Source organism: Prunus avium, chromosome 4 (genome assembly GCF_965620075.1).
Source record: "Prunus avium chromosome 4, drPruAviu1.hap1.1, whole genome shotgun sequence".
Lineage (NCBI taxonomy): Eukaryota > Viridiplantae > Streptophyta > Magnoliopsida > Rosales > Rosaceae > Prunus > Prunus avium.
In genome coordinates, this window is record NC_142287.1 from 17685337 (window position 1) to 17711555 (window position 26219).

The 26219-nt window shown below is 37.1% G+C and overlaps 3 protein-coding genes across 4 annotated transcripts; 2 read left to right on the forward strand and 1 right to left on the reverse strand.

Annotated features, from left to right (window-relative positions):
• Positions 1 to 11954: 11954 nt before the first annotated feature.
• LOC110769592 (trans-resveratrol di-O-methyltransferase-like) lies at positions 11955 to 13622 on the reverse strand. Its single transcript, XM_021973636.2, has 2 exons — positions 12800 to 13622; positions 11955 to 12393 (listed from the first exon to the last, which is right to left on the reverse strand). Exons 1-2 carry the CDS (start codon positions 13568 to 13570, stop codon positions 12094 to 12096), a joined length of 1071 nt encoding a protein of 356 aa, XP_021829328.1. The 5' UTR covers positions 13571 to 13622; the 3' UTR covers positions 11955 to 12093.
• A 9568-nt stretch (positions 13623 to 23190) lies between these two features.
• LOC148294939 (uncharacterized) lies at positions 23191 to 24423 on the forward strand. Its single transcript, XM_088252315.1, has one exon. The coding sequence runs from the start codon at positions 23191 to 23193 to the stop codon at positions 24421 to 24423; it is 1233 nt and encodes a 410-aa protein (XP_088108441.1).
• LOC110769452 (uncharacterized) lies at positions 24320 to 26219 on the forward strand. 2 transcript variants are annotated; one of them, XM_088252810.1, is made up of 4 exons: positions 24320 to 24500; positions 24683 to 24782; positions 24850 to 24925; positions 25009 to 26219. In XM_088252810.1, the coding sequence occupies exons 1-4, from the start codon at positions 24436 to 24438 to the stop codon at positions 26145 to 26147; spliced, it is 1380 nt and encodes a 459-aa protein (XP_088108936.1). In that variant the 5' UTR covers positions 24320 to 24435; the 3' UTR covers positions 26148 to 26219. The 2 variants fall into 2 exon arrangements, with proteins under 2 accessions (XP_088108936.1, XP_088108937.1); XM_088252811.1 differs by having other exon boundaries at positions 24369 to 24500; positions 24652 to 24782.

Sequence of the window (26219 nt, forward strand, 5' to 3'; positions counted from 1 at the left end):
GTCATCCAGATAGAACCTTTGCGCTTTCCTTCCTTGACTAGAAACCAAAGGAGAATAGATCTTTCCCTATCTCCAATATCGTCAGTCTGGCTTTGGGGCGCCAGATAGTAGCCATGGTGCGCTTAAAGGCCTCTTCATTGAAGGGCTTATCTACCAGGAATTTCCCAATCAAGAGCCAACGTGTAATCTTGAGGACAACAGCTTCCCTCGTATCCACAATAATCTATGTTTGCTCCTCTTCCGTTAATGCAAAACAAGAAGTAAAATGAGTACACGTCTTCAATAGCCATTAATCCACTGTCCAGCCCTTTCCAGAGCCCGGTGAGTCAAAGCATACGTCTGAGATTGAGTTGTCCTGCTGTGACCAAAGTCACCACTCTCCTTGCTGACCTGAGAAAAACCTAGACCGCTAGAGCGAATTTGCGGATGAACGTTCACTACACCAAACTTAAGCTTTTACAGTTTGAAATTGACGACATACATAATAAGCGTGTTGTTAATAATCAATATTTACGACATATAAAAAAGCAAGCCTCAAATTAAATTTTTTTTTCTCTTTTAACGGCGTGCTATTACCCGCGCCGTTAGTATTTAGAAATTAAGGCTTGCAATTCGTGCACGTCGTTAAGCATAAATGTTTTTTCAAAGTATTCATGGCGTGTTATGTTTTACGCCGTAATTGTATTATTTATTTTATTTTGGCAACCCGCTACAAATTTCACGCAGTTTTTTCCCTCTGTTTTTTGTTCCTTTAGACCAAAATGTTCTCGCATCTCTCATAAAATAGTCTCTATCTTCTCTCTCCATCTCCCTCTCTTTCTCTGACTTCTTCTCTGTCTCCCTCTCTCACAATCTATGGCTTCTTTCTCATTGGAACATTGTTGTGTAGATACAGCTGCACCAAAATGGGTTCAACTGCATCCTCAACTTGTGATACTCGCAAGTGCACGAGCCGTTCGGTAGTATAGCGTATGTAAGTGCGAGGTCGATCCCACGAGGATTGGTGATTGAATGATTTAATTCATTTTCCCTACACAAAACAGAAATGAAAAATAAGGGAAATAAATAAAACAAGAAAGAAAGAAAATAACTAACTCAAGTAGATAAGTTCCCAAGTTCAATTAGATTAATGGATTGATTCTAGCTAAAGTATGATTAAGCCATGGTGTGTGGTCATAACCTTGTGTTCCTAATTCCCTAATTTGATCATTTGTTGTCTAACCTAAAATTAAGCATTAGGAACCCATTAAGCATAGAAGAACATTTTAAACAACCAAGTATGTATCTAATCCCTGTTGTCGAATGTCCATACATACTCTTCCTATTCATAGTTCAATTCGAATTAAAGCATGGTGTCTACTCTTAATTCAAACCAAGATAGCTAACATGCAAGCCTAAATGGTGATCAATCATTCAAACTAGCATATTAACTTATAAGCATAATGAATAAGAACAAAAACCATAATTGAAACTTGGAAACTAATCAAACTTGAAACTAAAGAAAAGAATTTACATAACAATGAAAATTAAGTAGAACTTGGAAAAACTTAAGGAGAATTTCAGCACAAAGATCTCATTATAACAATTGAAAACTAGAAAGAGAAACTAAGAGAATTTGAGGGAGAGAAGGGAAGGGAGCTCTAGAGAAGTGTTTGAGAGCTCCCCCCCTTGGGGTGTGTTTACAAGCTTGGGAAACCTCACTATATATAGGCCTAAGGAAGCTGAAAATCTGAATTAAGTATGGCTAATGCATACAACACTTGTTTTATAAAATCTGAAATGGTTGATGCACTTCACTAATGCATACAACACTTCCATTATAAAATCTGAAATGGTTGATGCACTTCACTAATAAATCCCACCAGCAGCCCTAGCTCATCTTCATGTCACCATGACCAAGCTTCCAACCAGAAATAATAGCTCATCCTGAGGTCAGCATGACCAGCAACTTCAAGGGCTTACGAATTGGGCTTCCCTTAAGCAAATTAAGACTTTAAGCACTCAAACTTGAAGTTCAGAATGTCTTCTTTCCAGCCATATATCATTTGGGCCAATCCAAGGTCGGAGGAGGAAGTTAAGGCCAAAACAAATTGCTAACTCATTTTGCGCGCTGATAAAATCCATCATGAGCATGGCTCTGTGTTTGCTAGGTAACAGACTCCACAATTATCCAATGGGGCTGAATTTCGGATATGTTATAGTATACACCCATTGGAACAACTTTCATGAAGAATGTGGCCTCATCCGAGCTATGTAGGTTGCTGAAACAAAGCTTGCAATATGACCTACGAAACTGGGCTGGCAGGGGACTGTAGCCAAAATTGAGTTTGTCTTTAAGCTCTTCATCCATTCATCCAAATTAGGCCCTAACATGCATGGATTGCATCATTTACTATCCAAAGCCCTCATTATTACCTAAAGCTCAATGAACTGAAAGATAAACACAAAAAGGATTAAAAGCACAAGTTTAACTCAAAAACATAACCAAATCATAAGCTAGAAGGGTACAAAATGATATGTAATTTATGCACCGATCAAACATTCAAGAGCTTTAACTCCTCATCAACTAGAAGACAACTGCTCGAGGCCAATTGCTTCGAAGTTGAAGGCTCAATGACAGTTCCCAAGGTGCGATTTTCAAAAGCCCTAACCTCCATGCTTGATACAAAGTTTTCATATCAGTTTAGGATTGATTTGAATTCTAGATGTCCGTAGCTTGCTTTTATTATGGATTCTATGTGAATGTTTGATTTTATTTGATTGAATCCAAGATTCTACTTGTATTTCTAATTTTATTTGATTGAATTTGGGTTCTAGTTGTGCGTTAGTATTTAGAAATTTGTATATTTGTTTTATTTTTAGAGAGTAATTTTGATTAATGTGAAAATTTCTCCTCATGGTTACCGAAAAAGAGAAATCATCCTTCCAACTTATGTCAGAGTGTAAATTGTTATCTTCAACTCAAATTTGGGGATTATCGGTAGCTTAAGAATACAACACTTCAACCTTAATGTTCTTGGGTGGGCACTTTGTTAGAGAGATCCTAGTGTAATTAGGAGATTTACTTTCTAGTATATTAGGATTTTATTTATTTCCTTTTTTTTGTATAGATATTATGTAATTAGGACTTTAGCTGCTTTCCTAGTATAACCCTGCTAGGGTTTGTAACCTTGTATTATAAATACCTCATTTCAGAGAATGAAACATACCTAAAAATATTCTCTGTTGTGTTCAGTTGTATACTCTGCCGTGATCTATTGAGTTTCTACTGCAATCATGGGTGATAACTCCATTGTTGGTGTTGTTGTTGCTTCTTCTGCAAAATTGTGTGGTTCTGACTCTATTCCACGTACTGGCTCCAATACTTGGATAATTGACACTGGTGCTTCTAATCATATGACTTATGATGCTAAATTTTTTGATGAGTTGTCTAGTAACACCCGTGACCCATACATAACTAGTGCTAATGGCTTGCCCTCTCCAATTACTGGCGAGGGCACAATCTCTCTCACTCCTACTCTGTCTTTGTCTCATGCGTTATTAGTTCCCAATATCCATTGTAACTTGTTATCTGTTGGTCGATTACTTGATACACTTAATGCTTCTGCTACTTTCTATCCTACACATTGCTCTTTTCAGGATTTCAAGACTCACGAGACTATTGGGCATGGTAAACGGATAGGGGGGTTATATTATTTGACATTGCCTTCTGCACCAATTCATGATCGTGTCGTTAATACTGTTCAAAGTTGTGGTGTCAAAGACAAACAACTAATTTGGTTATGGCATCATCGCTTGGGACACCCGTCATTTAGCTACCTTAAACGTTCGTTTCCATCTTTATTCCGCTCTTGTGATGAGTCTAGTTTTAAGTGTGAGACATGTATTTTGGCCAAGAGTCATCGTGCTGTGTTTCCATTGAGTGACAGTAAAGCTACAAAGCCTTTTGATTTAGTACATTTGGATGTATGGGGACCTGCTCGTGTGACTTCTAATGGCTTCCGTTGGTTTGTTACATTTATTGATGACTGCACTCACTTAACATGGGTATATTTGATGAAGAATAAACATGATGTTGCTTCTATTCTTCCTGAATTTTGTGCCATGCTGTCTACTCAGTTTCATGTACGTTCGAGTCAAGGTGCTTCGGACTGATAACGGAGGTGAATATGTGAATAATATCTTGACCCATTTCTTCCGTGATCAAGGCATTATCCCCCAAACTACTACTCCATTCACTTCTCAGCAAAATGGTGTGTCTGAACGCAAGAATCATCAGTTACTTGAAGTTGCCCGCTCCCTTCTATTGGACATGTCTGTTCCCCATCACCTTTGAGGCCATGGTGTTTTAGCTGCGGCCTATTTGATTAATCGGACTCCTAGTCGGGTTCTTGATTTATGTGTTGTGTGCCCATACTTCTCCGGTTTCGGTCTCTAAGTTAGCTCCGAAGGTGTTTGAGTGTGTTGCTTATGTTCATGTCTACTCCCATCAACGGAGTAAACTTGATCTGTGTGCTCTCCGCTGCGTCTTCATTGGCTATTCTAATATTCAGAAGGGTTATAAGTGTTATCACCCTCCAACTCAGAAGGTACATGTTACTTTGGATGTCACTTTTCATGAAGAAGTACCGTATTATGTTTCTCCCTCCTCTTCAATTCAGGGGGAGAGGGGGAGTGAATTGAAGAGTGTTGGAGTGGAAGATCTTGGACGTGAAGATGCATGTGAAGGAATTTCTCACGAAATGGAAACGACCAGTTGCGCAGAGGAAGCGACCGGTCACGATAGAACCTACCTGGAAACGACCGGTTGTGCAGAGGAAGCGACCGATCGCGATAGAACTTGCCTTGAAATGACCGGTTGCGCAGAAGGTCACGACCGGTTGCATGCCCCGATGACTGACAACAATGACTACTTGGACGTGACCGATCGCACAGAAGGTCACGATCGGTCACAGGTTGATTTTTTGGAGGAATTTTGCTCTACCCCAGAAGAACGTGACAGTGATACTAGGGACTCTTGTGTAGATGAGATTGATACAAGACCCCCCTCTGCCCTACCATTGCCCCAGTCAAATCGTGATACTGAGTCAAGTGAGGTAATGTCTGATGATCTGTTTGTGTCTACTTATTAATTACCCCCACGAACTACTCGTGGGAAACCCAAAGTACAATATTCTCCTGATATACATGCCAAATCTAAATATCCCATTAGCCATTATGTGACAACTCATCGTTTATCTAAGTCATATGCATCATATTTGTGTCAATTATTTAGTGTATGTGTGCCAACTAAACTACAAGATGCTCTATCTAACCCCAAATGGACGGATGCCATGAATGTGGAAATGGATGCCTTGCCATAAATGTGAAAATGGATGCCTTGAACAAGAATAAGACGTGGGATTTAGTTTCTTTGCCCTAAGGGAAGAAAGCAGTTGAATGTAGATGAGTGTTTACTTTGAAGCATAAAGCTGATGGTTCTATTGATCGTTACAAGGCTAGATTGGTAGCCAAGGGGTATACTCAGACATATGGAGTGGATTATCTGGAGACATTTGCCCCAGTGGCAAAGCTCAACACTATGCGTGTGCTTTTATCTCTTGCTACTAACCACGATTGGCCTTTATTGTAGTTTGATGTCAAAAATGATTTTCTACATGGTGACCTCCAGGAAGAAATTTATATGGATCTTCCTCCCGGTATTCCTGTGACCACTAAGGAGGGTGTTGTATGTCGGCTGCGGAAGTCATTGTATAGATTAAAGCAGTCTCCAAGAGCGTGGTTTGGAAGATTTGCTTCATCCATGAAAAAGTTTGGGTATGTGCAAAGTAACTTTGATCATACTTTGTTTCTGAAGCGTCATAAAGGTAAGTTAACGGCTTTAATTATTTATGTTGATGATATGATTGTGACTGGAGATAATCATGTAGAAATACAGAGTCTTTAGAAGTATCTGGCTTCCAAGTTCGATATGAAATCATTGGGTGATTTAAAGTACTTTCTTGGGATTGAAGTTGTCAGGTCTAAACATGGTATTTTTCTATCCCAAAGAAAGTATGTTTTGGATTTACTTGCAGAGACTAGGATGTTGGATTGTAAACCGATTAATACCCCTAGTGAGCAGAATCATAAGTTGGGGTTATATCCTGATCAAGTTCCGACTGATAAAGAACGTTATCAATGACTTGTGGGGAAGTTGATTTATTTAGCTCATACCCGTCCAGACATTGCATATTCTGTAAGTATGGTGAGTCAGTTTATGCACTCTCCTAGTGTAGATCAGATGTTGGTTGTGACTCGTATTTTAAGGTATATGAAAGTAACTCCTGGCAAGGGATTGTTGTTTTCCAAATATGGTCATATAGATGTGGAAGGGTATACTGATGCTGATTGGGCTGGTTCAGCCACTGATAGGCATTCTACGTCTGGGTATTTCATGTTTGTTGGTGGTAACCTTGTTACTTGGAGAAGTAAGAAACAAAAAGTGGTGTCTCGATCTAGTGCTGAGGCCGAGTATCGTGGGATAGCTCACGGCGTATGTGAGTTACTATGGTTGAGGAGATTGTTGAGAGATCTTGGTTTTGGGCCACAGAAGCCCATGGATTTATATTGTGACAATAAGACTGCAATTGCAATTGCACATAACCCGGTGCAACATGATCATACAAAGCATGTGGAGGTTGATCGAAATTTCATTAAAGAGAAGTTGGATGCGAAGATTGTTTCCTTCCCGTTCATCAACTCTGAGTATCAGTTAGCCGATGTCCTTACAAAAGCTGTCTCTTCCAGTATCTTCCTCAACTCGCTTGACAAGTTGGGCATGTGCGACATCTTTGCTCCAACTTGAGGGGGAGTGTTAGCGAGATCCTAGTGTAATTAGGAGATTTACTTCCTAGTATATTATGATTTTATTTATTTCCTTTTTTTGTATAGATATTATGTAATTAGGACTTTAGCTTATTTCCTAGTATAACCTTGTTAGGGTTTGTAACCTTATATTATAAATACCTCATTTCGGAGAATGAAACATACCTGAAAATATTCTACCCACTTTGTTTGACACACTTCAATCATTGGTTTGTATTGGGTGGGCAGGTGTGCTAGAATTTTAGTTGTTGCTTGAAATTTTAATTTGATATCTTATTCGAATTGGGATCTGATCAGTAAATAAGGTATTATGTGTTTGGATACTGAGAAAAGTCTAAGATTAGAGAATCGAAGAGAAAAGTGAATCTGGAACTTTCTGATTTTATTGACTTGAATGAAAATCATTACAAGAATATACTTTTTATACAAGAGAGAAACACAACTCTCTCTCAATAACAAACTCTAACATGTAACAGTCAAAGCAAGCTAAGCATGACATGTGTCACAATCTGAGCCTTCTTGAGGATCATTTGATTTTCTGTGTGCACCAGTAATTATTCTGAACTTGTGTTAACTGCTGTGATATATTTGTAACAGGATGAACAATTCTCTATGAAAATATATGTGTAACGTGTTGCTTTAAACAGGATCAGTTAACAAGTTGTTCACTATAGCAATGGACAAAGAATGGGCATATACTGCCGAACTTAGGATCTGGTAAAGAATGGGCTGAATTTGAAATATTGTTGCTTTGGAAATGTTAGGAAGTTCAAAAGTTGGCAAGGGAGGTTGCTAACATTGTGGTCTTAGTCATAGATGAGGAAGATATCGAATCTCTTATATCTGAGCTTGTTATTGCTGTCAATGATAGTCGAGTATTTCATGTTCTGTTATTGACTCCAAGTGTATAACATTGTATGTTAGCTTCTGTTCAACAGGTTTCTTGGGAAGCTTTCTCAAGGGTTTGTAAGTTCAGTTCTCTTGCTTCATATATTAAATTAGTATGAGTTGGTATATCTACTTCCAGGGATTAGGAGAGTAGGAAGAAGAATGTGAGAAAATAGTTTAGATTGTTAATGTGGCCAGATTCTTTTGTTCCAAATAAGTTCCATGTCTTGTGTATTCTAAATGTTTTCCAGTGAATGGTCTATATTAATCCTAATATGTTATGTTTGTGACCTTGCAGGGAGGAGCAATTCTCATACCTGGATTTTGTTCACCAAAAGCACTTAAGCCATTGCTTCCAGTGTTTCTATCAGAGCTGGGGGACTTGGTCTTGCTACTGCAGATATTGTCATTCTTTATGATAGTGATGATAAACCTTGTTAGGCAGTTACCATAGTCCTGACTAGTAACGGGTGGTTTAAAGCCAATGAATGCCAGCATGTAATTGTTTTTGCTGTTATGATATTATTAGGTTGTAAATACATTTATGTTATGATGCTTGCTACTGTTATGATATTATTAGGTTGTAAATACATTTCAGTTATGTAGTAACTGAAAGGTTTACATTCATATACCTTGTGTATAAATAGATTGTAATATCTGTTTTTGGAATATAAGAAAACAAAGATTCTTTCATGGTATCAGAGCAACACAGAGTCTAACGACTTCGTTGTTTTTTTTTTCTTTCGTCACTTCATGTCTTCTTCTGCTGCTTCAAGCTCTTCTGTCTTCATGGCATCCTCCTCTAATATCTCCAATTTTTTTGCTATCAAACTTGATCGCACCAATTTCCCTCTCTGGCGTGCACAGATCGTTCCTTTGCTTCGCAGTCGCAATCTTCTCTCTTTTGTTGATAGTTCTAGCATTTGTCATGCTGCCTTTCTGACTGATGCTGAAGGCAAACTCACTAAATCTGTTAATCCTGCGTATGAAGACTGGATCCAGCAAGACCAACAAGTTCTTTCTTGGTTGAATTCTTCTCTTTCTTCCACTGTCTTGTCTACTGTTGCTCTGTCGACTTTTGCTCGTTCTACCTGGGTTTCGTTGGAAAACCGCTATGCTTCTCAGTCGCACAATCGTATTTTGCAGCTCCGCAGTGATCTTATGCGGACTACTCGCGGTGACCTTTCCATTGCCGACTATCTTGACAAGGTCAATGCTCTCTCTGATACTCTTGCGTTGTCTGGTTCTCCTTTCAATGATGATGATCTTGTCGCCATTATTATGAATAATGTTGGGCCCATGTATGAAACTACTGCTGCTTCTGCTCAAGCTCGTGACACTCCCATCACCTATGCTGCGTTGGAGGCTCTTCTCTTAAGTGCGGAATGCCGTCTTCAATCTCTACCACCTCCTGGTGACACTGGTGCTACCGTTCTCGCTGCTGCTCGTGGTCGTGGTGGTTTCCGCGGTCGTGGTTCCTTTTCCCCCCGCGGCGGCCGTGGTTTTTCTGGTTTTTCTCGCGGCAGTTTTTCTCGTGGTTCCGGTTCCAGTTCTTCTTCCGGTTTTTCTCCTAGCTTTGGTCGCGGCTTGTCTTCCCATGCACCTCGTCTTCTTGGTGCTGCTCCTGGTGGTTCTGTTAGTGCTTCTTCGTCTGCGCCTCCCAATTTTGCTGCTCCAGGTCGCGTGCAATGCAAATCTGCACCGTTATGGTCACTATCCTATTGATTGTTTCAACCGTCTCAATCTTTCCTATGAAGGCAAAGTCCTGGCTCAGCGTCTTATTGCTTATGCTGCTCAATCTTCTGCTGGTATTGCTGCTCCCCTTGGCGGCTCTTCCTCTTCTCAGTGGCTTACTGATTCCGGTGCCAACTCTCATATCACTAATGATTTGAGTCAGCTTTCTCATTCTCGGGAGTACCGGGGAACTGACAACGTTAATGGGGAGCTTGGTGGTACAGGTTTGGGAATTCTTCAAGTTGGCACATCCTATGTTTCTTCTCCTTCTTCTACCTATCCTTTATCTCACACCCTTTACTGTCCTAATGCCTCTGCTAATATTCTCTCTGTTCATCAATTTTCCAAAGATAACCACTGTTATTTCACCTTTTATCCTGATTTCTTTTGTGTACAGGATTTGGAGACGGGGAAGATCCTTTTCCAAGGGCGGAGCCCTGAGATGATACATTTCCAGCTATGCATTGCTGGCATAGTTCTTTATCAAACCATGATTTTCATTTTCAAACAGTATATAAACTATTGAGGAGAAAGTGATTGAGAGGGCTTATAAAAAGCTTGCTCTTGATGCTTGGGTGATTCAAAAAGGCCGATTAGTAGAGCAAAAAAGTGAGCAACACGATTTCTTTAAAGATATCTCTTTTTTAAATGAGCACATGAAACACAAATTTATTCCCTAACACAAATTAGCCTCGAGTCATTCAACTGCATCTCACCTAACACAGACTTGCTGCATTTGTTATCTTTCAGTTTGGATAGTCAGATGGTTATGAATGTTTTGTGGATCTGACATATATATTACTGATGCAGCTATGGTTCGAAGACATCTCCAATTGAGTTATAATCTACATTATTTTATTTTCACAGTTACTTTCTATTTCTTGTTGTTTCCATTTTTTCTGACACATTATATGCTTTAAGCCTCGACTCTTATGCCCTGCTTTACTTGCACCTCTAACTTTTGGATTAAGTCAGTTGCTACTTTTATCCATCTACTAATCTTATATTGGCTTTACATATATTCTATCCAATAGTTCCTGCCGAGCTTCATTTGCAAGTACTAGTGGTTTCTGAATCTAAGCGAGTTTTATCAAACTTTCTTTCTTCCTATTCCACAGGCAGATGGACTGCCGTTGAAAGAGTAGCTATAGATGCAAGACCCTGCATGGCCAATCAAGTTCATCACCTTCGACTAGCTGTTGATGGAGGTAATCATTATGTTGTTGACGTTTTGCTGATCTTTGTAAGTATGAATTTGCTTACCTTTTTTTCTATGGTTGTGTAAGTGGGATATGAGATAGATAGATAGTCTTTAATGTTGAGTGTACTAAGAATAACAGATTGCTCAGTAATTTTGGAGTGGATTTACTCATGTATTTTCATTATTTTTTCTGGATGATGTTTCAGCAAGAAGCTGGTTTGCTGAGAGGAAATGATCAACTACTAACACTAGGGCTGGGAGCGTTAGCCACTGCACTCACTGCTGCTTAGTATCTATGGAAATTGCTTGGTCTTTTTTGTATGGCTCTATTGACATTTGGTGCTTCAGTTCATGAATCAAATGTTATGTTTTTGTATTTGAAAATTTCTATTGATTAATCCAAGCACGTGGAGTTTAATGCCTTCATTAATCTCATTCTTGTTCGATATCTATTTTATTCTTTAATACTGTGTTAGATGGCACTGGTTTTATAAATTTTGAGTTTTTTAATAGGTAACAGGTATTTTTTTTTATTTTTTATGACAGGATAAAATCAACATGAGATTTATTATTAAAAATAATAATAATAACCTATCACAGCATACATAATAAGCCGTAATTGCTAATCAATAGTCTTCATTTATGACAAACACTGCATGTTGTAATTGCTTCTACTGAATTACGGCTCACTATGCAAGCCGTCTAAAGTAATTATAACGACGTTATATGCATGCCTTAATAAGATTTACAGTGTGTTTTTCGTGAGATTATTTGCGACTGGAAAAACATGTCGTAATTGAGGAACATCATTTACGGCCTTGCGTCGTGAATGACACTTGACGGCGTGCTTTGTGCGCCGTAAATGATATGTTCTGGTGTAGTGGTTGTCACTCCTAGAATTTTCAAATTGCTTAGATGGAGGTGTAGTATCATTTTTTTTCCCCGCTTTTCAGAGTAACAATAGATGCATCATGTTCAAATTTAGTTTCACATTAATTAATCCCTTTAGGATTTGCTTCAATGTTGGAATTAAATTTTCCTTTTGTATCTAATAGCCAAAATGCTTGTTAACTTAGAAATTTGACTCTGCTTTTGGGGCTCCCCAATAAAAGCTTAAAGAGTACCTCCTAATGATGGTTTAGAATTAAATGAATTTGGAGTAGAAAGTTATTGTTTGGGGAAACTTACCTAAGCTAAAATGGCATATGGGCCATTGTGTTCCTGCTTGGCCTTTGGGGAAAGTTATAATTATACCCAAGCAACATGCAAAAACAACTTTATTCGCCAAACTCTGCCAATACAATTCACGGATAAACCTCAATTGGCTTAAACATGAATATTACAAGCGTATATGTAAATTATTCCAAATTATTCCAAACCAATACAAGCCAGAGAGGAGAATATCAAGGATAAACCTCAATTAGAGACCTTAAACCGCAAATGGGAGTCATCTTATAGTCACTGAAACCTGCATCAGAAAATAGCTTAGCCCATTCTTTCTCAGTCCTTTCTTTTCCTGTAACCAACACCATCATCAACATATCGAAGAAGAGTTGCGTCTCAATTGATTGGTCATCTCCCTTCTGCTTCATTACCATGTCGACGATAATCACCTTGCCTTTCTTTTCCTTCCTTGTAATTGCCTCTTTAGATCGCTGAAGTATTTTTATACATTCTTCATCAGACCAGTCATGCAATATCCACTGCTAGTCATGAGCAATCACCATTTGTAAGAGACGGATATACAAATAAAGAATTTGCCCTATCTTAAACAATTATTAAGAGATATATGGCAGCCATCATTCCCCCATTCTAGTATTTTTACTTGTATTATAAGTTCAAAATATATAGACTCAAACAAAGAACTAAGTATAACATTATTATATGATACTAGTCAGTGCTATAATAAAAATGGAATATGGTATAATGTAATCAGGCACTAGAAGAAGGGATCTAAAATATCACCATAGACCATGAAATCACATTCTACAATGAGAATGAATTTTCAATGTCATATTAACTTACTAACTGATTCGCTCTCAACTGCTCGTGTATAATAAGAAGATCTCAACTTGATTGGGGGTAACATAATCTCCGAGATGTACGTACCTTCATTAAAATTGCATCTGTGGGAGGAATGGCCTCAAACATGTCCCCTCCAAAAAATTTCAAGTTCTTACTCCCTTTTAGGTCAGCGACCACATGTGGGAGATCAAATACAATGCATTCCACATGGGGAAATACATCAGCAATGGCCTTGGCCATGGTTCCTATACCACCCCCAACATCAACCAAGGACTCCAATCCCTCAAACACCCCCTTGTACTCATTACTCACCACCTTCGAGATTAGTCGAGCATCACTAGCCATGGCATCATTGAAAATGTGGGAAAGACTTGGCTCAAGGTACCCGAAATCCCAAAACGTTGTCCCATGCGCAGTGACACATGCTGTAGGGTCATCATTTTGGAACCAAGTGCTAAAGTAATGCCATGGTTTGGTCATTAAAGGATCAAGCAGGCCAAGTAAGAAGGGTCTTGCGCTTAAGGGATCGTCCTTAAGAAGGAGCCTGGAAGCATCCGTCAGCACATAACCTTCTTCCTCATCAAGTTCACTCAGCTTTTGGCGACTGAAGAAGCCCGAGTGCACTAAGATTCGCATGAGCCGATAGACACAATTGGATTTTTTTGGGTGGATTGGCAATGCAGATATAAGCTCAGAAAGGCTCATGGGATTTCCATGTTTTTTTATGATGTCAGGTATACCTAGTTGAACTGCACATTTGAGAGACATAGGGTTTATGAAGCTGAAAATGCAATTCCAAATGTGGGCTTGAGCTTGGAGTAGCTCGGCAGAACTCATTTCATTACTCAAATCCATGTATTTGGCTCCAGAGATTAATTAGTGCGGGATAGCATGGCAATCCAGATAAATTTATATAGGCGTGGAACTTAATGCCAAAATGAAAGAATTGAAAATTGCAATAGGGTTCTGATTGCAAACCTAAGCTCTATGTACGTGCAGGCCTTTCTAGAAAAGTATAAACTAAGGGGGGTGTATTCAATTGATATTTTTAAAAATATTTTAAAGAAGTTTAAAAATTTAGGTGTATTCAATCATGATTTTATAAAAGTCTATACAATTATGGATGTATTCAATTCAGACTTTTTAAACTCCATTCCAATTTGGATGTATTTAATCACGACTTTAAAAGACTTCATAAAAGTTTGTGTATTAAAAAACACATAGATTTTAAAGGAAATACAAAAAATGGTGTATTTTGTTTGATTATAGCCAAATTTAAGGCCTACATACTATATGGGTACGTAATATATTGTTTGGTATTTGGTACTAATTTAATTTGCAATGGAGAATGTTGATGTGTTTGTTAAAAAAGTAAAAAGTAATGTGTTTTATAATTCAACGTGCAAGATTGGAAGTGTTCTATGGGTATGAATAATAGAACAAATGTTAGGCTAATTAGGAAGGGGCTTGTAGTTAAAGTGATTAGAGTATTTATCCAAGTACCTGAGTTCCTAGGTTCAATTCCCCCACGAATTTTTATCAAAAATAGCCAAAATTTACCCCTTACTTTCATAAATGTCAATTTTTATAAAACTTTCAAAAATAGCCAAAAACTCACTTAAATAAACTCAAAATGCCCTCAAAATTAAAAACAAATAAAAGAAGGAATGAAGCCTAAATTCATGATTAGAATAGAATTTATCAAAACATTAAACGAGAAAGAGAATAACCATTCTAAATCATTTGAAATTTAATTTACCAGCAATAACAAGGAAAGGGAATTATTTATTTTTTTGGTCAATAAGAAGGAAAACGAGAGGAGAAAAACTTGCTTCTTTCCAACAGTGGTTTTAAAGCAAACTTGTTCAACTTCGCCTAGCCGAACATCATCTACCCTATCAACAGAATAACCATACCTTCTCTTTAATGAAAGACAAATTTGGTTTCGAAAAAATTAAAAATTAAAAAATATCTTTTATATAAACTCTGTATGCTTATTTTGTCCAACAATTTTTTTCTCCTCCCAGTAATATAATTATCTACTAGTTTTATTATTGTTAATGAACCATTCCTCTCTCTCTTTAAACCACAATGCAAATGGTTTCAATTGGTTATAACTCTGAGATGTAAATTAGTTTTAACTTAAGGCTATTTAAGTCTATTTAAGTGGGTTTTTTTGCTACGTTTGAAAGTTTTTACAAAAACTGACATTCATGAAAGTATGGGGTAAATTTTGGCTATTTTTGATAAAAACTCTTCCCCAACCATATAATCGCTTGTATAAAAAAATTGGTATCCTAGTTAGAACTTTACACTATTAAAAATTAATGGATGAGTCTGAATTTAGGCATGAAATGACGGACAGTGACATCTCCCAAACTGGAAGAGCGACATGATGTAGCACGATCTTGGTCATGCAAATTAGTATTTGCAATGGAGAAGAAATGGCAATGGAAGCCATGTGCCTTATCTCTTTCTAGGCCTACTATTTGATTTTGGTAAGAAATTGAACTGACTAATAACTCCAATTATTTTGGTTTTGGGAACCAATTTTAGGGATGCACGTACACTAGCTATTTGAAATGGAGCATTAAAATGGTAATGGAAGTCATGTGCCTTATCTCTTTCTAGGCCTACTATTTTGTTTTGGTCATCAGAAATTGAACTGACTAATAACTCCAATTGTTTTGGTTTTGGGATGTCGACTTGTTCCGAATCCGAAGAGCGAAGTAGCACGGTCTTATTGATGCACACTAGCTATTTGCAATGGAGTAGAAATGCCAATAAAGCCATGTGTATGACCAGACCCGTCCCGAATTTCTCGGAATCCGTGATGGATCCTGTGGTTTTTCTAACATCCAACCGATGCTGGGCCCACTTACTAATTACAAACATCCTCTTCCCCTAAAACAAAGGAAAAGAGGGCCGAGACTTCTATTGAAATTTCGGCAGAGTCTCCCTTGAAAAATGGACTTTACCAAAATTTTCAACCTGTCAAAAACACTGTTTAAAATCACCAAACTTCATGATGCACAAAGTACGTTACACACAACAAACAAACAGGCCTCCGGCCTTATAACCAAACATTTTCTAAAACGTTCTTGCTTTTGAACTCATTTGTAAATCCATACACCCGTAGCAATTATCGTAACAGCAATCAGAAAATATCTTGCTTATTCTTCCAAAATTCATTTTCACACTTAGAACAATACAAGTACAGCTCAAAAAGTTTATTTTGCGGCTACACCTAGGTTAAACTCCAGACTACCTACGTACCCCTTTGTGAGGGATCAAGCTATGCGTAGTTCTTAAATCAACAATCACGATTCAGATAATATACGATTATTTAAAGTAATACCAACGATTAAATTTAGATTCATTTACAACATCAAATTCGACAAGGCACATACTGAACACTTTATAAGTTCCTTTCCTTTTATCAGTTCTTTCCCTCAACCAGACCTTATCCAAGGCATATGTTGCCGAACAACACTTTCTAGATGGAGCTACAAGTGTTATATCCACTTGCTTGTATAATCAATAGCTTTTGGTATTCACAACTTCAAATCAAAGACAAATTCAACTAATTACATTATGACACAAGATAATACCAATCGTAGTTTCAACGTAAAAGAGCTCAAAACCCATATTAGTTCTCACTTTCCAAACTATAAATCAAACGTTCATACCTGTGCAGAGTACTCACGAAGCATAAGTTCAAGAATCACAACTCGAAAACAAATCCACATATATTTAATGTGTATTAAATATATATATATATACAGACCTCACACCATCATCATGTACCAGGGGAAAACAATCCAACTCGGGGATCATTTGACTAGACAACATGGAGAAATCCTCAACAACCATGTGGCCAGGGACAAGCTGTCCAACTGGGGGACTGGGCTCACCAGGCCACACAGTAGAATCCTCAATACTCGTGCGTCTACGAAAAGTCCTACGAGGGCAGACTGCTTGGCCAAGGGCCTATGAAACACCCCACCGAGGGTGCTCGTGTTTCGACATGTCCAAGTATCCATATCCACTGTTTCCAAGTATCATTATCCAAGGGGAGGTACATATGATAGTGAACATCATGTACTGGGGGAAAACAATTCTGCCCCAACAACTGCTCGATGTCTACATTTGGGCATCGCCCTACTACAAAATCCTGGGGCGTTACCAAACGATGAAGTATGGAGGCCAAGGATAAATACGATGGTAGAGTTGGATAAAGGAATGTTGCAGCCTCTTACAGTAACCTCGCAATCACAACGAAATGTTACCCTGGGAATGTTCACGTAGAACTTCAGCAGAACATTCCGATTGAATGTCTTATATTCATATGTTAGAGTGCCGAGCTGATATTCGTCAACCATTGCAAAACTGAATGGCGATTTTGTAATCTATGATATTATTTTTCAAACATCGTTTAGTTATGATCGGAAAATTCTTGATTGATGCATAGAAGGCGGCTGCATCTTCGTTATGGAATTGTTCATAACACAAAACACTGGAAGTAGTCCCCATGAAGAAGTGACCAAATATCCAAATACTAGGCACCCACAACCAATTGGTGTTAGAGCTCCATCAATGCCATTGTTGCCTGAGAGTCTGCTCGAGTCTAGATACATTGATGAGTCAACTATCTATCCAAACGACTTGATGTTCAACTTTAAGGCATTTGAAAGAAGTCTCTACAATACTTACCAAAGGCAATTCGCACATGTAGAGAATGTTTAGCCCTATTCGGATTAGCTTCCGTGGTTGATTGATGACGTTGATGCTAGTGTTGAGGATTTAGGTAGGTAGTAAATCTTACTAATCTTTTTCTTAGTAGTTTTCTCAATTATCTAAACAAAGTTATATTATTTGAGAATTATAATTATGCCATGTACTCACCATGACAGTTGGATTTTCTTTTATAATGAGGCGTTTAATTGGTTGCTCTTTTATTATATGAATTTACAATTATATGAAAATTTATGAAAGCCTATTGTTGTAGGCTTTTTGTGATTAAATAAATCATGCAATTATTATTTTTTATCTGTTAAATTGTTAATGTGACTTGGAGCTCAGCATTTTTTCTTTCGGTAAACTTTTTTTATATTTTAATTACCTCCAATAACATAATCGGTATATATGTTTAAATGCCATTTTTATATAGATGTCTAATATGATAATCGGTAGTAAATATATGTTTATATGCCCTTTTTTTATGGGAGTTGATTTTATCTCACTCCCCTTTTCTTCCCTTATACTCCCTTTTGCTTTTTAATTTTTTTTAATAAATTTTGTAATTTTTTGTTCTTTCTCTTTCCACTTACACATCTTTTTTTTTTTTTTTTTTCAAAAGGAAACAAATTTTAATGAAAAAGACAATAGGAAAGAGAAAGAACCAAAAGAACAAAAATGATTAAAGAACAAAATGCGGAGAAAATTGGAATGGGAAAGTCTGTTCCATATAGATGTGTATAGAGATAGTCATCAAATCTTTCAAAAATTCGGTGTTTTATTTGGTTTTATATAAATTTCCAATGCGTTTCATGCTAATCTATATATATAAAGCAAAAGGCAGAGAATGGTGAAACATTCAAAATACCAGAAAATGCCCTTAGTTAATGCAAACATTAAAAATTGAAATTATTAATTAAATGAGGATAATATGGTAAATTCATACTTTTTCATATTAAAAAAAATTAAAATTAAAAGAAAAATCAGATAATGGATCCTATTTTTATGGAACACAACTATCCATTATCTTTTTAAATTCTAAAATAAATTTAAAATTAAAATTAAAAAAAAAAAAAAAAAAAAGCCTCTCGCAGGCGCGGAAGCGCGTGCAGAGAGGCTAGTTAACTAGTTAAAGTAATTCAAGAACAATGTGAAAGAGTCAAATGCAATAAAGATGATCATGGTATAAGAGAAAACCCGAAATACATGTGCATGCTAAGTTCTTAATTTTGGCCAATTCTTATTTTTCAAAGATTTGCCTATAATATGAAGTTATTTGCTTGAATCTCAATGACTTTGATTCTAAGAATGAAAAACAATTTTAAAAATATGAGAAAAAAACTTATAAAATTATATACGTTCTTTGCTGATCCCCAAATGATAATAGCAACAATGCACAAGTAACAAACAAATTTCTACATAACAATATAGTTTCTTTTTTCTTTTTGTTGTGAATTAGAACCAACTCACTCCCCTTTAGACCTTGTTGTTGATGGACTTTGGACAAGACTCAATGATGGATGAATCTTACACACACACACAGGAAATAATCAAGCACAAATGACACAAGTGTTTATAGAGGTTCAGCAATTTGCCTACATCCTCTTTGGTGATCCCCTTGAGAAATTTCACTAATGAAGATAGGTTACAACTTTGGTTTACACAGAAACCCCCTTAGAACACTACCCTCACAATCTGTTTCTCTCATACCCTTGCTCACACCTTGATACACTTGAGAATTCTCTCCTCCTCTTGACTCACTAGTTTCCAGCTACTTGAGCTCTCTTAAACTCTCTCACTCTTTTCAGACTTGCTCCCTCTTTCCTTTAATACATAAGCCCATAGACTTGAGAGAAGACCCTTGCTTTGTCTCCCACGTTCTGCCCTTGAATACCTGACATAGACCACAGATTAGGCCAGCCACAAGCTATGTATTGATGGCTACTTGTGCAGCCACCCTATATAGAACCATAAGGTAGCTACACCTTGAAACAAGTCTTCCAATGTCCTTTAATGCTTCCTCAAACCTCCCAACTGATTGCCAACCTTCTTCTGACTTAGAAGTGACCCCTAGGGTCCTTGCAAGTGGGTGGGAGGCGATAGCCCTTGAAATTAGAGTTCAAAACTCGAGAAATCCGAAACAGCACGTGCTGGGCGACCGGTCGCAAGACACTGTGCGACCGGTCGCTTTTAGGCAGAGTCTACTACATTCGTGCTCGACCTCATGCGACCGGTCGGAATAAGCTGGCGACCGGTCGTTGGTTGTTTCTGCTCCAGACTTCGATTCTGTGTAAAACCGACCGATCACAAATGTCCTGCGACCGGTCGCTGGTCCAAAAGTTTGTATCCTTTATGCGAGCCAATTTTCCCAACACTTTTCAGAATCATGGAAACAAACTAGATTTGTGTTCTTCATTCACCACTTTTTTCCTCAAACTCCCGGGGTATATTCGGTGGAATTTACCGTATGTATACACAATTATCCAAGCATGGGGTAGGGTGGATGAGAAAACCATATAATAGTTGAAACTCACAAAAAATCCAAGGTTTACTCGTCAAGTAAGAAAAGAGACCCATTTGATGAAGATTAACCACTCAACTTAAAATCCCATAAGAACTTGAATTGAAAACATAATTAAAAAGAACAAGATATGAAATCTCAGAAGAGCTTTATTTCTTATTTTGAAGTTTGGTAAATGGTGTTAGTTTTTAGCTCCTGGTGGTTTTTAATGACGTACCAAACTTGTTGCATAAACGTCGTCAAGCACATTCAAACAAATAAAAATAAAGCAAAGAATCTGTAAGAGATATTGAGCTGTCAGGCAAAAGCTGAAAAGAAGAGATGGCATACAGCTGCCGCTAGGGAACTAGGCAACTAAGTGTGTAGAGATGCAGAGATGCGGCATGTGATTCCCTAATCACTATTGAGTTTTGTAGTTTGCCCGAAAAAAAAAAAAGGGAAAATAGTCTTGTCTCCTTTATGGTAGTTTGCAGAGATGCAGGTGCAGCATGTGATTCCCTAATCAGTATTGAGTTTGTAGGGTAGCTGAAGAATTAAAAGAGGAAAAGAGTAATAAAATAAAATAAAGTCACACACTGTCTATAAAACAGAAAGCCATATTCACAAGTTCACAACATCGATCAGTTTTCATCATCAACTTAGAACCCTCTAACTCTTTGGTGATCTTTTTGGCCATAAAACTTGAAAGAAAATCACACCTCAAGCGGCTAAACTCCAAACAAAACCCAAAAATCAGGTAACAAATTCATTCAAGTTAAATATTGCAAGAGTGCTGCTATTTCCACCCACCTGTCCTATTTTCCCACCCACTTTATTTTCAAAATTTTAAAGATAAATTTATCCCTTTGTAAAATGACGTCTAAGGACCTAAGAAAAAAACTTTTTTAAAGCATTTCAAATAAAACAATAAACTAAAATAAAAATAAAACAACATTTTTTCATTTTGTTGGATTTGGTGGCAGCAGTTAAATGAATCTCTGTTCCCTGTTTCCTCTATTTTTTTTTAATCGATTCTTTCATGTGGTCTCTTTTTTTTTTGGTTGTGGTTGCTAAATTTTTTATAAAAAAAATCAATTGTTGTGGATGCCTTATCCACCCTTTTAAGACAATCGTTTCTCTTTTAAAGAAACTCACTTGGTGTATGAGATTAAAGCCTCTCCCTCTGCTTCTTTACTATTTTTTCTTTCTAGAATTTTGTTTCTGTTTTTTTTTTCTCTTCTGAATTCGTGGTGAATTAGTGTTTTCTTATTTGGGTTATTTGTCTCTGACATATTGATATAAGACTAGAGGTGAATTTGCATTTTTTGGGTATTAATAGTGGCTTCGTCTTGCAGCTCTCAACCCTCAACCCAAATTTCGCGCTGAGGTTGAAGAAGCTCTGCACAAATAACTAAGGTTTTTTTTGTTGTTGAGGATTTTGCTCAAGTAATGGTGGAGGAGGGTGAAGAGGTGGGGGAGGGGCTAGTGGCTAGTGTGTTGCTGAGTGGGTGGGGCTGCGTCGGGAAGGGGGAGAGAGGCTTTTTGTTTTTGTATTTTTATTTTTTAAAAATGTTATTTTATTATTAGTTTACTTTAATAATATTGTCATGCAAATTAAGGCTGAAATGGTGATAATATCTCGATATACTTGAAAAATGCTGAAAATTATCCTTGTTGCGCATGGAGGGATTCGAACCCTTGCCTCTGTGAGAAACAGCCCAGCGCCTTATCCAACTCAGCTGCGTACGTGTTTGTGAATATATTTTCGGTGTGTAATATTTATAACGTCTTTAAAATGTCTGTAAGCTAATATTTATTATATAGGATAAATTTCTATATTAAAAAAGACGCCAAGGGGATTCAAACCCCTCCCATTTTACTCCTTCAACACCTTAACCACCATATCACTTATGTTTTTGTGAAAAATATGCTAAAATATTTATATATATACATGGTTTTGTTTTGAATTTTTTTTGCAAGAAACAAATTGTTTTGAATTCTTTTGACCATTCCTTTTCAAGTCTCTACTTTTGAAATACTCACCACGTTTCAACTTACATCCCTTACCCTGCCATTCAACCGCTCACCTAACTAATTAGTTGTAGTCATATTGCTATATATATAGTTAGGTAGTCCTATTTCTATATATACAAATAAAATCAAATGGTCCAAGGCCGTCCCTTATTTCTCAACATCTCTCCAAAACAAAACATAATGCTCATGTTATTCTCAACATCTATCAACCTCAATTTCCCCCCAAGTTAAAAAAAAACTGAACTATAGTAAGTTATTCTCATTCATTATTGTTATTTAATTTGCATGTTTATTATTATCTATTCCAAAATTTTGGTGGTATTATATTTTAAATTGTGTCAATTAATTACTTAGTCAATGGCATGTGGTTTTAAATTTTTCTATTCTTTATTTGGTCACTTACATGTGTGTTTATTGTCTCTTAATTCATTATTAAAGACTTTATATGCTTTCATCAGATTTTGTTACATTTGTTTAATTATTAATTTATTGTTGGTCTATACAGATTCTATTTGGCCTTTACACAAAGGGTTCCATATTTAAGGTAAGTTTACAAACTTATATTTATATTATTGTAATTTATACAACAACATAAAATTTGTGTGGACCCGTGCATGTGATCTAAGAACCAATACTTGCATGTTAATTTTTTGAAGTAATTAAATTAAGTAATGTTGTATAATTATTCCCTAGGATAATTTTAATATGTTTAATGTTGTTTATTATTTTATTATCGAATTGGATTATTATTCATTATTAGGTTTTATTATTCCATATTATTTTTATAATTACTTAAATTCCTACAATCATTTTCTTTACTTCCTATTTAATTCTTCTGTAGAATAACTTTATTATTTAGGTTCTCTTATATAATCGTCACTACTATATTTTTTGGCCAAAAAATAATTACCTAATTTCCATGAAAAATAAATATAGGTACGTTTAAGATGTCTAGTGGAGTTACTAAACGTGATCCAGCTTGGGAACATGGAGACCCAATAGACGGAAACAAATATGGCACAATTTGCAAATATTGTGGTTGGGTAATGAAGAGTGGTGGAGTGACGCAACTTAAGTACCATCTTAGTGGATTAGATCCAGGAAATAATGTCCAACAATGCGATAATGTCCCCCCTGAAGTGAAGGCATTCATCACCACATTATTAAAAAATAAACAACACCAGAAGGAAAAAAAACATATGGAATGGAAAATATTCGAGCTGGGCTACGAGGAGAAGTCATTGGCCAAGCAGTTGAAAGTGATGATGATGACAATGAGGACGAATGTAATGATGACATGGGACCTGAAGAGCGACACAATTTCAAACAAGCATTACGTGCCTCCAAACAGTCAGCATGGGAAAGAGAACACCTCCATAAACTTCCTAATAGAGCACAAGGTTCCGGGGCAAGTGGTGGTGCACAAATGAGACGGGGAGCAAGTGTTAGAGAATCACAACCAACACCACCAATAGCCCCCAGTTTATATAAGTCATCCAAAGCACGTCAAAAGAGTGTTTGGAGTTATTTCGCTGGAGGTAATGTGAAGGAGGGAATGGGGCGTCTAATTAGCAAGTTATTTATTTATAACAATGTCCCTGCTGAGAAGGCATCATCACATCATTTCAAAAATATGGTATTGGGATGTCAACAGGTCGGTGTTGGAGTACAACCTCCCACTCCCTATGAGGTAAGAAACAAATATTTGAAAATGGAGTATAAAGACATTAGCGAGTATGTTAACAAGTTGAGGTCAAAGTGGGAAACTAATGGTTGCACAATCATGTGTGACGGATGGACTGGCCCGACCAGATTGTCTATCATAAACTTCATGGTATACTCCAAGGGAAAGACAATTTTTTTGAAGTCCGTTGATGCTTCAGACCATATAAAGAACTACAAGTATATTTACAAACTATTGAGGGATGTAATCATGGAGGTGGGAGAGCATAATGTTGTCCAAGTCGTGACCGACAACGGTTCTGCATTTGTCAAAGCTGGAAAAAAGTTAATGAAGCATCATAATGTGTTTTGGACATCATGTGCAGCACATTGTATTGATCTCATGTTTGAGGCAATGGGGAAAAGAGAGAATATTGCTAATGTCGTAAAAAGAGCTAGAACGATCACAAATTATATTTACAATCACGGTTGGTTGTTGGCAAAGATGCGTGAATTTTGCAAAGGAGAAATTATTCGTTCAGCTACCACTCGATTCGCCACCAACTATATTGCATTAGACAGCCTACTTAAGAAGAAATCAGGGTTGAAGCAACTATTCACTAGCGAAGATTGGGCCCACCACCATTTCAACCGCCCAAATGCAGGTCGTATGGTGGAAAGTATAGTGCTTGATCATGCTTCTTGGACTCAATCAGAACATGTGTGCCAAGTGTTTGAACCTCTTTACAAAGTTTTACGGATTGTTGACACCTAAGTGTATCCTGCTATGGGGGCAATATATGAGTTGATGCGTGTAGTGAAGGAGGACTTGGAACGAAAACATGTTGCAAGGTGGGTCATAAAGATAATTGATGACCGATGGTATAAAACATTATACCACAATTTGCATGCAGCATGTATAAATTATGTCATAATTTGCAATTCATTTCTTTAGTTCCATAAATATTATTTCTCTTACGAGAGTATGTGTTTCTTTGAATAGCATATTATTTGAATCCTCGATACCAATACAGACTCGGTGTTGGAGATGATGGTACCCTTATACGTGCTGTACACAATGTATACTCTAAATTAGACCCTGCATCACCAGCAGTTGGCCAATTTGGAAATGAGGTACACAATTACTCAAATTATAATAATTACATTGTTGGATTAAACTAACACGATTTATTGAATTCAGCTAACATGGTTTAAAGATGCAAGAAGAACTTTTGGAGAACCAACATCAGTTGTTGCTCGAACAAAAATGTCTCCTAGTGAGTGTAATAATTTTTCACTATCATTTTATAATAGAATTTGTTGGAGTTATTAGACTTATTAACATTGTTTTTCATTATAGCTGAATGGTGGATCATGTATGGGACTGAAGCACCAACTGTGAGAAAGTTAGCAATCAAAGTATTATCACAAATAGCTTCCTCATCTGCTTGTGAAAGAAATTGGAGTACATTTGCACTCATACACACAAAGCCAAGAAATAGGTTGGCTCATAGTAGGTTGGAAAAATTAGTTTATTGCTACTACAACATGAAGCTTCAAATTCGAGATAAGGAAGCAGAAATAGATCATGTCGACCGTGGTGACCCACTAGATTTGTTTGATATTGTTGCTGAAAATGATGATATAGAGGGTAACCAACTTTATCAATGGATTAGACCTCTTCATTTAGATGATGATGAAGGCAACCCAGCTCTAAGAGTTGCTGAAGAAGCACGTAATAAAGGCATAAATGTAGAAAGAGTATTAGAGGAGGAGGTGGGATCTAGCAGCGCTGACTCTTTGGAAGAACTTTTGCGCCCAAGACCAAGAAACACTGGAATTCCACCTTCTTCCAATCCTACACAACCACAAGATCCTGCTAATACTAATGATAGCTCTAGTACAAGATCAGGAGACTCACCTACCACTGGAGGTGGGAATGATGAAGGATATAGTGGAGCTGGAGGTAGTGGTGGATATGGAAACTATGTTGGACCACCTCTCGGATTTATGAGCCCCTTCACTGGTGAGGCAAACTTCACGCATGCAACACAAGATGAGGACCATGGCAGTAGGCGGGCAGGACCAGGAATTGGTGCCATAGGGAAGGACTATACTCATAGAGAAAGAGGCAAGGGGACTTTGTCAAGTCAAGAAGATGACTCGTTATCTATAACTTCGGACTCTGTTGAAGTGGGAAGTAGTAATTATGGTTATACTCATAACCAACCATTTCCCTACCCTTCATATCCCATTCCTATTGGGATGGAATCGAGCGACTCATGGAAAGAATCCGAGACTCAATCTTCAAATGATTTTGCTTATGGACAACGTCAACCAATCTCGGATCCATATGGGTGGCATGTTAACAATTACATTCAAAACTATTTTGGGGATTTAACATTTGATGACTACTCTTCACAATATACTTACTCTACACATAGAGATGATGAAGATAGTGAAAAATTTGAACCTCATAGGAACTCTATGTGGTACTAAGTCACTCATGTATCTTACCATGCAATGTATAAAGTGTAAAATATTGTAGTAATTCATTATATATAAATGATT